This window comes from Trachymyrmex cornetzi, unplaced genomic scaffold (genome assembly GCF_001594075.2).
Source record: "Trachymyrmex cornetzi isolate Tcor2-1 unplaced genomic scaffold, Tcor1.1 scaffold725, whole genome shotgun sequence".
Lineage (NCBI taxonomy): Eukaryota > Metazoa > Arthropoda > Insecta > Hymenoptera > Formicidae > Trachymyrmex > Trachymyrmex cornetzi.
In genome coordinates, this window is record NW_017300054.1 from 218,774 (window position 1) to 233,679 (window position 14,906).

Below are 14,906 nucleotides of genomic sequence, written 5' to 3' on the forward strand. Positions count from 1 at the left end.
TTTTCAATAACTTGTTGTACAAACCGAGATGGTCCCTTGTCAGATGTCGAAGTGTCAAACGGCACTTACAATTAGTAGGAAGCGACATTTCTCTCATCGCCCGCGCGCAAATATAGAAATAGATTGAATCATTATTAGACTGCGGATATCTATGCAAAATACTTAACTGAATATTTTGTATAAATTGCATATTTACATAAATTGAGCATATTATTTGCACAAAATGCATATTTTGCATAAACTTGACATATTTGCATAAATCGAGCATATTATTTGCACAAATTGCATATTTTGCGTAAACTTGACATATTTGCATACATCGAACATATTATTTGCATAAAATGCATATTTTGCATAAACTTCCATGTAATTTTCAAGGAGGTATACGAGGTGTGATCAAAAAGTAAGGTGACTTTTTGAATTTCGCGCGCTCTGTACACTCTAATTTCAAAATTTTTTTTTTGTTATGTTGGTACACTCGTCACGATCATATGTCACAGTTTTGATTATATAGCATGTGTTGTTTTTATGTGAGAGGCATAAAGGTTAGACTCGTGTTTGCGTGCTCGGCGATTTTTTGCTGTTGAAAATAATGGAGCAGAGTTTGTATTAATTTTTGTGTAAAAAATTGTATTAAGTGTTCAAAAACTCTTGAAATGTTGACAGTGGCGTACGGTGAGTCAACTTTGAGCAAAAAAAATGTTTATAAATGGTATAAGTTATTCCAAGAGGGCCGAGAAAATGTTAACGATGAACCTCGCTCTGGATGCCCCAGCACGTCAAAAACCGACGAAAATGTTCAGGAAGTGAAAGAAATTGTGTTGAAAAATCGTCGAATCACGATTAGAGAAATAGCTGATGATCTTAACATATCGTTTGGCTCATGCCAATCAATTTTAACGGATGTTTTGGGTATGACACGTGTGTCAGCGAAATTCGTTCCAAAACTGCTTAATTTTGATCAGAAGCAGCGTCGCATGAACATCGCCCAAGACATGTTGAACGATGTCAATGATGATCCTGATCTGCTCAAAAGGGTTATAACTTGGCTCCCTGCGACTTTTTCCTCTTCCCAAAATTGAAAAGGCCTATGAAAGGACGAAGATTTGCGACGATTGAGGAGATTAAGGCTGCATCGCTGGAGGAGCTCAAGGCAATACCCAAAAGTGCATTTCAGAAGTGTTTTGACGACTGGAAAAAGCGCTGGCACAAGTGCATTGTATCAGAGGGGGATTATTTTGAAGGGGATAACATAATTTTGGATGAATAAATGAATATTTTTTTATAAAAATAAAAAGTCACCTTACTTTTTGATCACACCTCGTATATGTATTGTGACGTGACATTTCTGTCCGTGACTGTGCAGACTCGTCGGCGGCGGACTCGCGTTTCCTGCCAGCTCGGAGGGCGAGCGCGCAAGCGAGCGTGCACGCGAGCGCGCATGCGAGCGCACCTGCGAACGTGCGCTAACATCGTATTGTCTGTTTCGTTTTACAAATTTTTCCTTTTTTGTGTTAAGATTTCTTTTGCGTAATAATCAATCTCATGGGAAAACTTAGATTCGCCACGGATCACGCTTGGCAGCTGCTGTATTGTATTATTGTGTAATTACGTCGTCTCATCCACTAACGGAGGAAGGAAGACTGGCCGTTTTATTTTTTAATAGCATAAAAGAAATTTAGCCTTAGTTAATGTTAAATTTTTAAAAAATAATTGTCTTAAAAAAATTACGATTTTTAATAATGAATTAAAATTATGTCATAACATAATAATATTTCCATGAATTAAAATTATGTCAAGGCATAATAGAAATTCCGAATTTTTATTGCGTCGCGACATAATGAATCTCGTAAACTCACTTCAAATTCAAAGTGAAGTTATGAACCTGTGTTGACATGTGATAACTTTTTATCAAAGTAAGCAAGTAGCGACGTCATTAATCTGAGTATAAAATACTCAGCTCATTTCAGACTCACAGTTTCACTTGTGTGTGGAAATGGAAAGCAACTATTGTCAACTTATGAAATTGAAATCTACAAATCAATAAAATCATTCATATATAGATTAGATATTGAATCAATATTTAATCTAATCAATCAGATCAGATCAAATTAGATTTTCTGTAAAAAAAAGTCATTAAAATTTAATTGAGACTTTGAAACGTATTGCTGTCATATTATGTAATATGTATCCAAGTCTTTTAAATTTTACTAATTTTTTTTTAACAATCATAAATAAACAGATTTCTAAAGGGCTCTCTATAATAAAAATTAACAAAGTACAGAAATATATGGTATATGATAGCCAATCGCAGAACTTATAGCGTAAAAAAAATATATATTTTCAATTGTACATAAAGTAATCTGACGTTATACCTCGTACATTAATAACTAATATGCATTTAATATGTTTCAGCTATGTGATTGAGTCCTCTTCAGAAACAAATATAATACATATAATTGAGCGAGACTTCATCTTCCTGAAAAAAAAAGAACATTAATGCTAATTAAGCTATTCTCAGTGATGAGAGCTGTTCACATGGCGGTTGGAAGACCGTATGGAAAATTCTGGGTGTACAATTGTGAATAAAATATAAAAAACTGTCATTTAAGTGTGAGTTTCGTCAATATTAAAATAATTGTATAAGAATTTATTCCGTCCATAATATGAGATAACAACGATAAGCTACAGTCGCTGACTGACTGATTATAGATATTAGGTCTGTGCTTTTTGGCTAAACTTTTACGTCATTGCAGTTCATCCTTCTCCCTTTTCTCTCCAGGAGGAAAAAAGAAGAAAAAAGATGAACTGGAGCAAAAGTTTAGCCAAAAAGAATAGGCCTATTGACTCGATATCTAATCTATGTAAGAATACTAAGAATTATTTTATCGATTTGTACACTTCGGTTTCACAAGTTTACAATATGAATTTGATTAATTTATTGTGGAATTTATAGTAGTAACCAAATGATAAAACAAGATATTGCATTCTAAATCTGTAGCAATGAAATTTCACTGCATTAAATTGAAATTTCAATACAGGTATTAGTAGCAATTGTGTCTTGCAAGATGGGAATGTAAAATCCATTCGATAATTGGAGTGAAAAATTTACTCCAAAAAGGAGTGAATTTGGAGATTAGAATAATGACAGAATAATGTCATTCTAAATCCAGATAACAAAGCCTACGTCGATAGATTTTGCGCAGATCACGTTATCAATCTATTAACTTTATTTTTACTATTGTTGGAACAAAGATTCTAATTTGAATTGAAGAATTAAGATTGCGTATTAATTACCACGCTGACTCTCATTCGCCCTGGTTTTGGAGTTTTTTGTTGTTAACCTTATTTTTAATTATAAATTTTTGAAAAATTATACACGTTATAAATTTAATCTATTCAATGGTAAAATAATGGTTTAATATAATGGTATGTATAATGGTGCATACGAATATAATTTTGACAAACGATAAACATGCGACAAACGACATAACGGTGAGCTATGTCGCTAAATCAGGGTTGGTAAAGACTAATGTTTTTTTTTTTAAGAATAAAACATATTATGTTTCTTCTTGAATATGTTTTTAATGCTTCAAATATGCTTTGAACAGTACTATAAAAAAAACATATTTAAAATATATTAAAAACATCAATTAAGCATGTTTTAAACTGTTTAAAACACGTTTAAAACGTTTTTTTTACCAACCCTGCCGGCTAAATTCATACCTTGCAGTAACGTATTACTGCATCTATGTGCTAAGGCCTTTAGCTGATAATGTATTGCAAGATGCATTCAATGCATCTTGCAATACATTATTAGCTAAAGGCCTTGGCACATAGAAAAACTTAAGACGTAAAACTTAAGCAGTAACGAAATCAACATGTTGAATTCGCTATTGTTTACGCGTGGTTTTACGGTCTCTATTGTGATTGATCGATTCGCTTACTGCTTAAGTCTTACGCCTTAAGTTTTTTTATGTGCCATGACCTTAATGCTTAAACCACTTCGATTAATCGAATTAAATAGTCCACTCCTTTATGTAGAAGTAGATAGATTAATAATATAATATATTATAGGACCGTATATGTGATAACACAAACTATAAAAATTAAAGCTTTAAACGGTCTAGTTCGATCTTAATGCTTGTATGATTCTTATGTGAATTTATATACTACGTATGTAGTCCCCAGAAACGCGCGCCGAAATGATTTTTCGGTCTTGAAACGCTAACTCTATTAAACTACCGCAGTAATATTACGAGTTAAATTGACTGGCAATTTAACAAATTTTTTTATGCTTATTCGCATTTTCGAAACGATCTTAATAATGATGAATAACATATTAAAATCTGTAAATAATAATTCTTATTGCGAAAAATATTACCTCGGCCGGGAGTCGAACCCGGATCTCTTGTATACCGTGCGAGAGTCCTAAGTCTTTAGACTACCGAGTAATATTCTTCGCAATAATTGGCATATGAAGGAACAACGTCTCTTTGGATAGATTAACTTCAAACCAGTGAAAATCCTTACTTAAAGCAATGACTTTGCTACTCATTTTTGTTAGCAGTAAAATTTTCATTGCTACAGATTTAGAGTGTGCGCAACGAAATGCAACATGTATCAAAATCTTGACTATAAGGCTGTATTTCGTTATTTACTGCAAATACTGAAAATTTTTAGTTCATATTAAGTATTCGCAGTGAATAATATGACGCAGCTTAAATTTTAATAATTTTTTTTACAGAAAATCTAATCTCAAAATTGATCTTAATATCAGCATCTTTCGTTTATAAAATTATTAACATGATAAAAAACGTATCTTATTATTTGCAATGGCTACGTTTACATCGTGCATTTAGGCCGCGCGCAGCTTATACAATAGGTGTCTTTGTTTATCCTGTAAGTTAAAGAAAAACACCTATAATATCGTATAGGTCACGGATTAAGCGCACGGTATGAACATACCCAGTGACAGCTATTAATAAGTGACCCCATGTGGTGGAAGTTACTCAGTCAGTTAAGTTCGTCAAAGATTAATTTTTCACAAACTTAAAACAAATAAATATTAGATAATGGCTCATAAATATCAAAAAAGAAAATTTAATTAAGAACAGCTCCAAGCCAATAGAAAACACATATTGTAACATATAATACAAAAGTTCAAAGTTAACAATAAATATATAATAAAACTAAAATGAAATTAAACAATATACATATATTGAGAAAAAATCTACACTCTAAATTTCTTGCAGTGAAATCTCACTTCAAGAGAGTGAAAATACAACCACCTTTGAAAAAAAGTGAAAATATTTCACTTCTTGAAAAAAAAGTGACGATCTTCACTCTTTTTAGAGTGATATCTTACTTTTTTGGAATGAAATTTCACTTTTTTGAAATGAAAATTCACTCTAAAAAGAGTGAAGATCGTCACTCTTTTTTCAAGAAGTGAAATATTTTCACTTTTTTTCAAGGGTGGTTGCATTTTCACTTTCTTGGAGTGAGATTTCACTGTAAGAAATTTAGAGTGTAACGTTTCGACCTCCTTCGGGTCATTATCAAAGTTTAAATTTAAAAATAAGTATAACTAGCTGCTGAACATAAATAAATTAACATAAATACATAATCGGAAACTAATTATAAAAAGACCTTCGTTGTTAAGGCTATTATCTTATAAATATGTGGTTCTATTGGCTTGGAGCTGTTCTTAATTAAATTTTCTTCCTTAAAACAAATGTTGATGAAAAGGCACTTTCAACGCAAATTTTGTGTGATTATGTAGAATTATATATTTGAAATATTTATGCAGAATTATATATTTGAAATCAGCAATTTAATGGCACAGATATATAAAATCTATTTAGGACAAATTGTCGACAAAAACTATGCAAAGCTTGTTGACAACTTGCACATTGACCAATAAATTGATGAATGCTTTCATATTACGTCAACAAACTTTGTCAGCTAAACAAAAAGCTTAATGCGGATATTGATGCTAATTTACTGAAATTTTTGATTGAATTTGGTAATAATTTGTAGGAAAATTGCCAACATTTTGCTGACTGGATTGCTGACTAGTTTAATCTAATTATATCTGCTGTTTCCTCGTTTGACGAAAACAAGAATTTAACTCAATAATTTTTGCCGATACAAGAGCTACATTCAGATAAGAAACAAATTCTCATTTATGTAGTGAAAATATAAAATAATATATGTACATTATATTTTTGGATAATATGGCTCGATGACGAAATTATGGAGACTAAACAACGGATTACCTAAATACGAAAAGAAAAACTTACCTTCCACGTGCCTAGGCCGAAGATCGGCACTTCATAGCCGTTATAAAATTTCACTTTTGGTGCAGTCAGAACCATTTTACTTTTATGTCAGCAGCAATTGTTATAGAAAAATATGAAAATCTACGGATGTTGCTATGTGGAAACTACTAGTGAATCCGAGTGAGACACGCAATATACTGCTGGCGGCTTCGCCTCGAATAGTTCCTTTTATAAACGTCCCCACCTAATGCTGAGTTCAGATTCCCGAGAATCACCCAGGTATCACTTTATCTTTGTTGTTTATTGTACATTAGACAAGGATGACATAATAGCTTAGCCAATCAGACGCGATCGACGATGCGAAAAATAATCATGTAGCGAAATACCATTTTCAAACATATAATTTACTAAATTATTTATTTAACAATTTATTTAATTGAAACATGATTTTTTTTATTTCAAATCTCATAAATCTGTTTTAAAATTAACGGTATACCTGTTAGCGACTCGTGTCCATTTTCAATTTTTGTCACACACATTGCAAACATGATCTTAAAATGCTATGCAATGCATAGCATTTCTATAAAATACAGATATCATTCAGAAATACGACGTGTACGAAAAGATAGTACTTCATATTTATGTTAATTGATAGAATTTAAAGAAAAAGTTTATGTATACACAAAAATGTTTTTATTTATTAAAAATTTTTTATAATTTTTTGTTAGCACATACATATGAGACTACTTTTATGCTAACAAAAGATATATTATTGTGCTTAATGTGTAGATTAGAATTAGCAGGAAAATATTAATTGTTATTTTTAATATATCTTATTCTTAGAAATAAATATTTTATAAAATTGGAAATGCAATATACTATATAATTTCTGAAAATCCAAATATAACAAAAATATTTCAAATTTTTTGTCTACTTCCCAGTAAACGAGAATGGATTAAAATGGATTAAAATTTTTTTAATGCGTACTTTAAATTTATGAACATGGATTGAATGAATTGAAATAGATTGGATCCGAGCTGACACATAGTTTAATATTCGAAAAAAAAAAAAAAACATTTATATTTAATAAGGGTTACAAATTTTATTCTTACGACTTTTATAATAATTATACCTGAAATTAACTGCTTCAAATTAAAAAACGTATCTTAGTGGAATTCGAACCTACTGAGTCCTCTGGATTATGAATCTTCTACGTTACCCACTACATCACTTTTTCAATTGATAAATGTGTTATTTATTTTCTAATTCAATTACAACCAGCTAAACTAGTGCACGAAATTATATAGATATAATAAAAATATCATTATTTAACGGAGATATAATAAAATATAAACAATTTATACATTACTACTCAGCAAACACAAATACATCTCAAACTCGTAACTCATACATAATTTTAATTTTTTGGATCGTAACAGTGATGTCAAAAGTTACGTGAATTTGCGAAGAATGTTCACAAATTTGTCGTCCCATTTTACCTATAGTAGTTACATAACAGTGATATGATTTAAATACGAAACGGCGACAGGATTGACATATAATAATTATTATGTATTGAGATGAAATGCATATATAACATTTACGTAATGCAAAATTTGTCACTGACATCACAAATGGTTGAAATTGTTATTTATTTGTTACTTATTGATATCGACTCAATTTCTTTGACTTGAAGAAGTTTTTTGGTTATTTCTTGCTATTAGAATTAAAAAAATAATTTATGTAGTTTTGCAACTTTTTTTTAAATGAAAAAAATATATTTTTTATATATAACAAAAAATTTTCTTAAATAAAAACTATTTTTTTATGTAATAAATAGATTATGGTTATATCTTAAGGAAAAAAATAATTTTTTTGTTATTATTTACTTTTGTTTTTCCAGTTCAACTTATTATTTACTGTTTCGCATACCTATGTAGAATTATATATTTTATCTTGTCTATATTCTTGTCTTCTTAACAACAATTAATTATTGAAAAGCGCATTACATCACTGCCAAAATTTGAACCTATAATCCCTAGAACCTACAATCCCTAGAACAGTAGCCTAATACACTTACGCTGAGCTAATCGCACGCTTGTGATCGAGTTGTTGCCAACTTTATTTATACCTCCTATTGTAACCATTCCTTATATTAATTTCATGCCTCTGCTGACAGTTTAACATTATTAATATTTGAAGAGATTACATGGAAACGAAATAATACGCTGATATTTATTCACTTATGTTTGTTAGGAAATGATAATGATCTATCCATGTTAAATACTTATTCTTTATATTTTTGTATCTATAAAGGAAAAATCTACACGACAATCGTATATATTATTATCTAATTGCATAAAAATAATTAACTGATAGCATAATAGAAGCAAACTATATAGAATCTGATCTATAATATCTTTTGGATAGATTTTATTTGCTAGCAATACTGATTATTTTGATTATTTGTTGTATTGGCAAATAATCAGAAATAATTTGCAATATTACTTATTGATCGATCGTTTTCTTATCAATTTATCACATTTGTTGTCCTTTAATATGTTTAATAACAAAGTCACTTCTCTCAATGTGCAAAAACAAATATAATGAAATATACTCAACATTGAAAAAGTGACGTGTAATTTATGAAATTATGTTACATCGTAGTGATGTAATTTTTTAGGAAAGTACAATCTTATAATTTTAGTGATATAACTATTACAGACTACACTATACATTTCTGCAGATGTAACCAAAACATGTATTATTTACATCTTTTTCCATTATGGCTTAGTGATGTAAATGCATTTTGTATTTGTTATATGTCTCATTCATAGAATGGTATATGGATGTAACTTAATTACGTTTAATTTACATAATTATGTTACGTGCTAAATATGTAACAAAGACATGTAACAAAATTATCATATTTATATCAGGATATCTCGTTTACGCCATAAAGCTGTCTTGTTGTTATAAAACAGAGACGTCTGAATAATGACAAAAAAATTATATAACAGTGCCAAGTCATGTTTGCTGGGTATGAAACAACATTGGGTAAGTGTTGGATAATCTAATCTCGCTTGGCTGATATCGCGCGTAATGATCAACGTAATATTTGGACTGTGTTCGACTTGATTTACGAGTGTTCACATCGATCATTCATTTTACTTTTAATCAAAGAGAAACAAAAGAACATAGCTCATTTATTTTTACGTTACAACTTTTTTGAATTTAGTTGGATTAAAACGAAAAATTTTCTACTGATAATTTTGAATAATTTAAGTAGCATTTATGATCCATTTTCAAATAAAAACTTTTTTTATTCAATTAGATTTAAAAACTGCATTTTATATTTAGAATATTGAATTGAGCAGTATTCACGTTGCACAGAAATGGCTGATATTATTTTTAATTTAACTGAGTTAAAAGAATTGTACTTCCTATTTACAATTCTGAATTGAATAGTATTCACGATGCACAGAAAACGCTAATATTATTTTTAGATTGAAAGGCATAGAGATTGCTCTATGTAATTTCTATAAATGAATAAAAATGCATTCAGGATTGAAAAAGCATAGACATTTACTTTATGCAATTCCTATAAATGAATAAAAATGCATTCAGAATTGAAAAAGATTCATTTTAACATTCATGAATCCGTATTTCAGAAAATCTGAATCCATTTTAATCCATTTCAATCCATTTTCGTTTGCTGGGTTAACAAATAGTTGTCATAAAGTTTTACTACTAGTGAGACAGGTATAATTAGAGTCCCTAGAACTACCAAAGTCTGGCCATGCCCTAAAAATGATGTGCGTGTCCGAAACTTAGAGCATATAGATATACATGGAGGAAGCATTGTGGTTCAGAATTGTGTCCAAGATGCGTGTGAGAAAGAAAAATATATAAAAAGATGCGTGTAAGAAAGACAGATGTATACATGGAACATTCGTTCTCTCTGCGCATGCTTTAAAATGCCGATAATAATTATATTGTAACGTGACATACTATATGAGACTAGATTGTTGACTAGTTTAATCTAATTATATCTGCTGTTTGACGAAAACAAGAATTTAACTCAATAATTTTTGCCGACACAAAAGCTACATTCAGATAAGAAATAAATTTTCATTTATGTAGTGAAAATATAAATAGATGTTTGGTTTGAAAGACTTATTCCACGAACGCTAGATAACAGTAGCGAGTTTAAATTTATTTGTATTTAATACATAGAGATATATAAACTTTTCGATCTGTCATCAGATCATCTTCAGTATTTGAATTAAATCTTTATAAATTCAACATAATTAAACGACTCATTCATTACACACATATTCTACGGTTATATTTCGAGATTGTTCATTTCTACTATTTAACAATTATCCAATATATCTTGCATCTAATACATAAGTACGTGACTATATCCAACATAGTTGTTCGTCCTATTATATTCCAATTTATGGGCTACTCCAGATTTATAATTCTCTTAAGTCAGATCCCATACTTAGTTGTATCATAAGAAGATGAATGATTCCATTGTGTCATAACGTATTAAAATTCATCATTTTGTCCATTTATAATATAATTTATCTTGATATTAATAATATAATCGAACACTTTATTAATAATGAATGAGTCGCTTAATTATGTTGAATTTATAAAGATTTAATTTAAATATTGAAGATGATCTGAGATTACATTATCATGATAATACTATCCGTTTTTGCTTATTAATTTTATACACTGTGTATTATTTTTGACTCATTTGAACGTTAACCGTCACAATATTCGTTTCGCTAAACATAAATAATTTGCGAATCTTTTTAAGTGATTTTCTCTTGATTTAAGTGATTTTTTATGTTCATGTCTTTCATGGCTATATGGGTGAGTGCATTAATTTTTTTTTTAATTTTTCTTTATTATAAAATATTAATTGGTAACGATTTTGATATCTACACAGATTTTTATCTGTTATTCGTTGCCACTGGAATGGTCAACCATTGCCAATTGAATAACAGGATTGAGTTGCCACTCTACCGTCTTGCCATGAAAAAGTGAGAATTAATTTACATTATACGTTCAGACATACTGATGATAGCTCGGAAGCAGGCCGAAACGTTTATGCGTAACTAATTTATACTATATTTCGACAATAAACAATTTTTATTTTCGTACTAACAACCGCGTAAAAAACTTTCATTAGTCTTTATTTGTTCTTTGTTTTTTGACATTCTCGAGAGTTTGGTTACTTGTTTTATTTATTCTGATAAATGATTTCGCAATTATTTTTCCTATTTTATTAGTTTATCACTTTCTTATTCGATTAGCGTTGTCAATGTAGATTTCAGTATTATGCGCTATTTGTGTTCATTCGTTTAGTTATCGATTGTTTTTCTTTTTTCAACTGTTTTCTTTCACAACAGTTTTGAGTAGTGTTCGGCACATAGCAGTAGAGGAAAAGTTCTTTCGCTTTATTCAAATCAAAATATTCTGATAATTGATTTCGCGATTACTTTTTGTGTTCTATTAGTTTATCACTTTCTTATACGATTAGTGTTATCAACATAGATTTTAGCATTATGCGCTATTTAGTAATTATTAGAATATTTCGAGTTGAATAAAGTGAAAGAATTTTTCCGCTATTGCTATATGTTGAACACCATTCTAAAGTGCTGTGATAAAAAACAGTTGGAAAGAGAAGAACAACCGGTAACTAACCAAATGAACACACATATAACAAATATCGCACAATATTAAAATCTACGTTGAGAACTCTAATCAAATTATTAATAATCGAGATATTGAATTACAAAAATTTAATATTACTTTTAAAAACTGTAACTGTTGTATCATCGAGTTAAGTTGTACCAGGGGAAAACAAAGATTTGATTAGATAAGATGCAATCGATTTACAAACCTGCTAATAGAACCAATTTAAAAACCAGTCTGATTAGATAAGATAGAACCGATTAAAAACCTGCCGATTTTTTTAGTTTCGCAAGCACATAGAATGTAAGAAGTAACTTCTCCCAAATATTTAACATATTTTCTAAATGTTTTGAATTCTCTTAATCAACTTTAAACTACAGTTTCATCGTTCAATTTTTCATAAGTAACATTATTGCTTACTTGATTAAAATAAAATGTACTGATTAATACAGATTCAATATGATGACAAAAGGATAAAATAATCGCTTTGAAAAATTTTATGCACTATATATACGAGTAGTTTTTGAGAAAGTATGGTGATGGAAGCTTATTGATAATAGGGTGAAATGAAATAGACACTGTAACTGTGCGTGATATCCCTTGTAAATCTGCGATGTAAGAACGTCTCATTCTCAGCACCTAATTGCTTCGACAACAAACGGTTCTAGTGGGTTGCGAGTGCCATAGAGAGGAATAAAACAGCACAGTTTGAAGTGATTCTGACGTGGTTAAAAAAAATAACGCGGCCTTATTGACATCCTTCTTTTGTCGTATTATTTTTAAATGTAATTTAAATGTGATAATCTGTAATATTTTCATAATTTTGAAAATATGTATAAAACGTTCTTAAAATAAAACTTTTTATTTGTTTTAATAAAAAGTTTTGTTTTATAGGTTTTAGAAATAAAATTATATACTTTTCTTCTTCCACTTCCTCTCCTAGTCCTTTGAATTTTGCGTGTCAAGATGAATAATATAAAAATCTCTGGGAAACTCCCAGCGGTTTTATAATTAAAATATATTATTGTGTATTTTTTAAATTACATTGATAATTGTACCTTGTTAAATATACCAAAAAATTACTCGTTAATTGGATAAATTTTTTGTTACCTACACACGTAGAATATCTCGTTGATCAAACACGTCTCTCTGTTAATTATATTGGCGACGGAAAGAGAAGACATTTTCTCATCAACTATGATACATACCATTTTATTCCAATTCACTACAGGAAACAACACGACAACATGAAACATTACAGCATAATATTCGCCCGATTTGTGTCGACTGATACAATAATTGGCCTGCTATAGGACGCTGAGGTTAAAGTTAATCATGATTGTGATGATGCATATTTAAAAGTATAATAACCCCAACCAAACTGAAAAATATATAAAACAAATCCTCTTATAATGTAATAAATAATATAATACTTATAATATAAAATTATAATTTTAGATGTAAAATCTCGATTCTTATCATAACAACCAGAAATTCTTTCTGATTGTTATGACAAAATCAGAGATTTTGGTTTAAATAAAATGCATTTAATTATATACGCGTACGCGCATCTTGTTCATATCAGAACGTAATCAAACAAAATTTCTCATGCATTTCTGCGAGAATAGAAGGTCTGTTATATACCTGCGTAAGAATTATCCTAACGGACAAAATTGAGGCATACATCTGAAAGAAAGTATGCTATCATTATACTTAATGAAAACAGTTTTGTTAACCCTTTCAAAAACAATAAAGAGATACTAAGGGCACATAAGAGTCAATATAATTACGCATGTACATAGTTATATCATAATATATTAAATGTCTAAAAATTCGATAAATAAATATGTATTACATGTTTCGGCTTCTTCATTGAGCCATCTTCAGATGTTCGTGATAATTATGTAGTCTAAATATTACTTTCGCTTAAGGTTCTCATATTGATGTGGACGATATTACTTCAAATCTGTTGACCACAAATGAATGCACATCACACAAAGAATTGAGAAGATTACTCGCAAACAGTTTACAGGCTGAATGTTTGGAATTTCTCGTTGTTCTAGAGAAGAGAATGATGTTGAAAATGTTTAAAGCGAGACATAATTTTATCCAAGAGTAACACTCACCTGTCAGTCGCCAAATTCATTTTCTTATATAAATAACTTCGTTAAAAACAATTGAAAAATCGATGATGATGTGAGGAAATGAATTCCCGTCAGAAAGACTTCCACAAATAGTACACATTCACAGTGATAAATTATATGTATGTCAAGAAATAAAAATTTCAATAAATAGTACACATTCACAGTAATAAATTATTATATATATGTCAAGAAGTAAAATTTAGAACTTGAGATCGTGTAACCAGTAAGGCAGTCAAATGCTTTCTAAGGAGAAATTGAACAGATTGACAATAACTAAGATATACATAATGTCAAATTTTGTTTATGATAGAGATATACGCTTTGTTTAGTCCCTTTGTGTCGGTTTGCAAATTCAGATTGTTATTTTGTTTTTTGATATTTATCATCTCAGATGTTTATAATAGCGCGGTTCTTCGTCAAAATTTCGATATTATTCCAATCAAATTCATGGTTCAATTGCAATCTATGATCGGTAATTACAGAACGAGCAAACGTATTCCATTTAATGTAATTGCGATGTTCAGCAATCCTGGTTTTTAGCTGTCTGCTCGTCTGTCCAACATAGGTTGCATCGCAATTGTTGCACGTAATTTTATAAACCACGTTGTTTTTTTTTTTAGGCGTGGACGTGGATCTTTTTGTACCTTTATATATTTATTTAATTTATTAGTAAATAATAAGAGTAAGTATTAAGTATTATTAGTCAATAATATATATATATATATATATACAGGGTGGACCATCTGAAGTGATCCAGTCAAATATCTCG

The 14,906-nt window shown here is 29.7% G+C and overlaps 1 protein-coding gene across 1 annotated transcript in view; it reads right to left on the minus strand.

The window, feature by feature from the left end:
* The window catches only part of LOC108767743 (aldose reductase), a 10,283-nt gene extending 3,809 nt beyond the window's left edge, over positions 1 to 6,474 (minus strand). The window contains exon 1 of the mRNA XM_018517749.1: positions 6,303 to 6,474. Within this exon, the coding sequence (XP_018373251.1) occupies positions 6,303 to 6,377 (75 nt within the window). The 5' untranslated portion in view covers positions 6,378 to 6,474. The remainder of the gene's footprint in view (positions 1 to 6,302) is intronic.
* Positions 6,475 to 14,906: the final 8,432 nt, after the last annotated feature.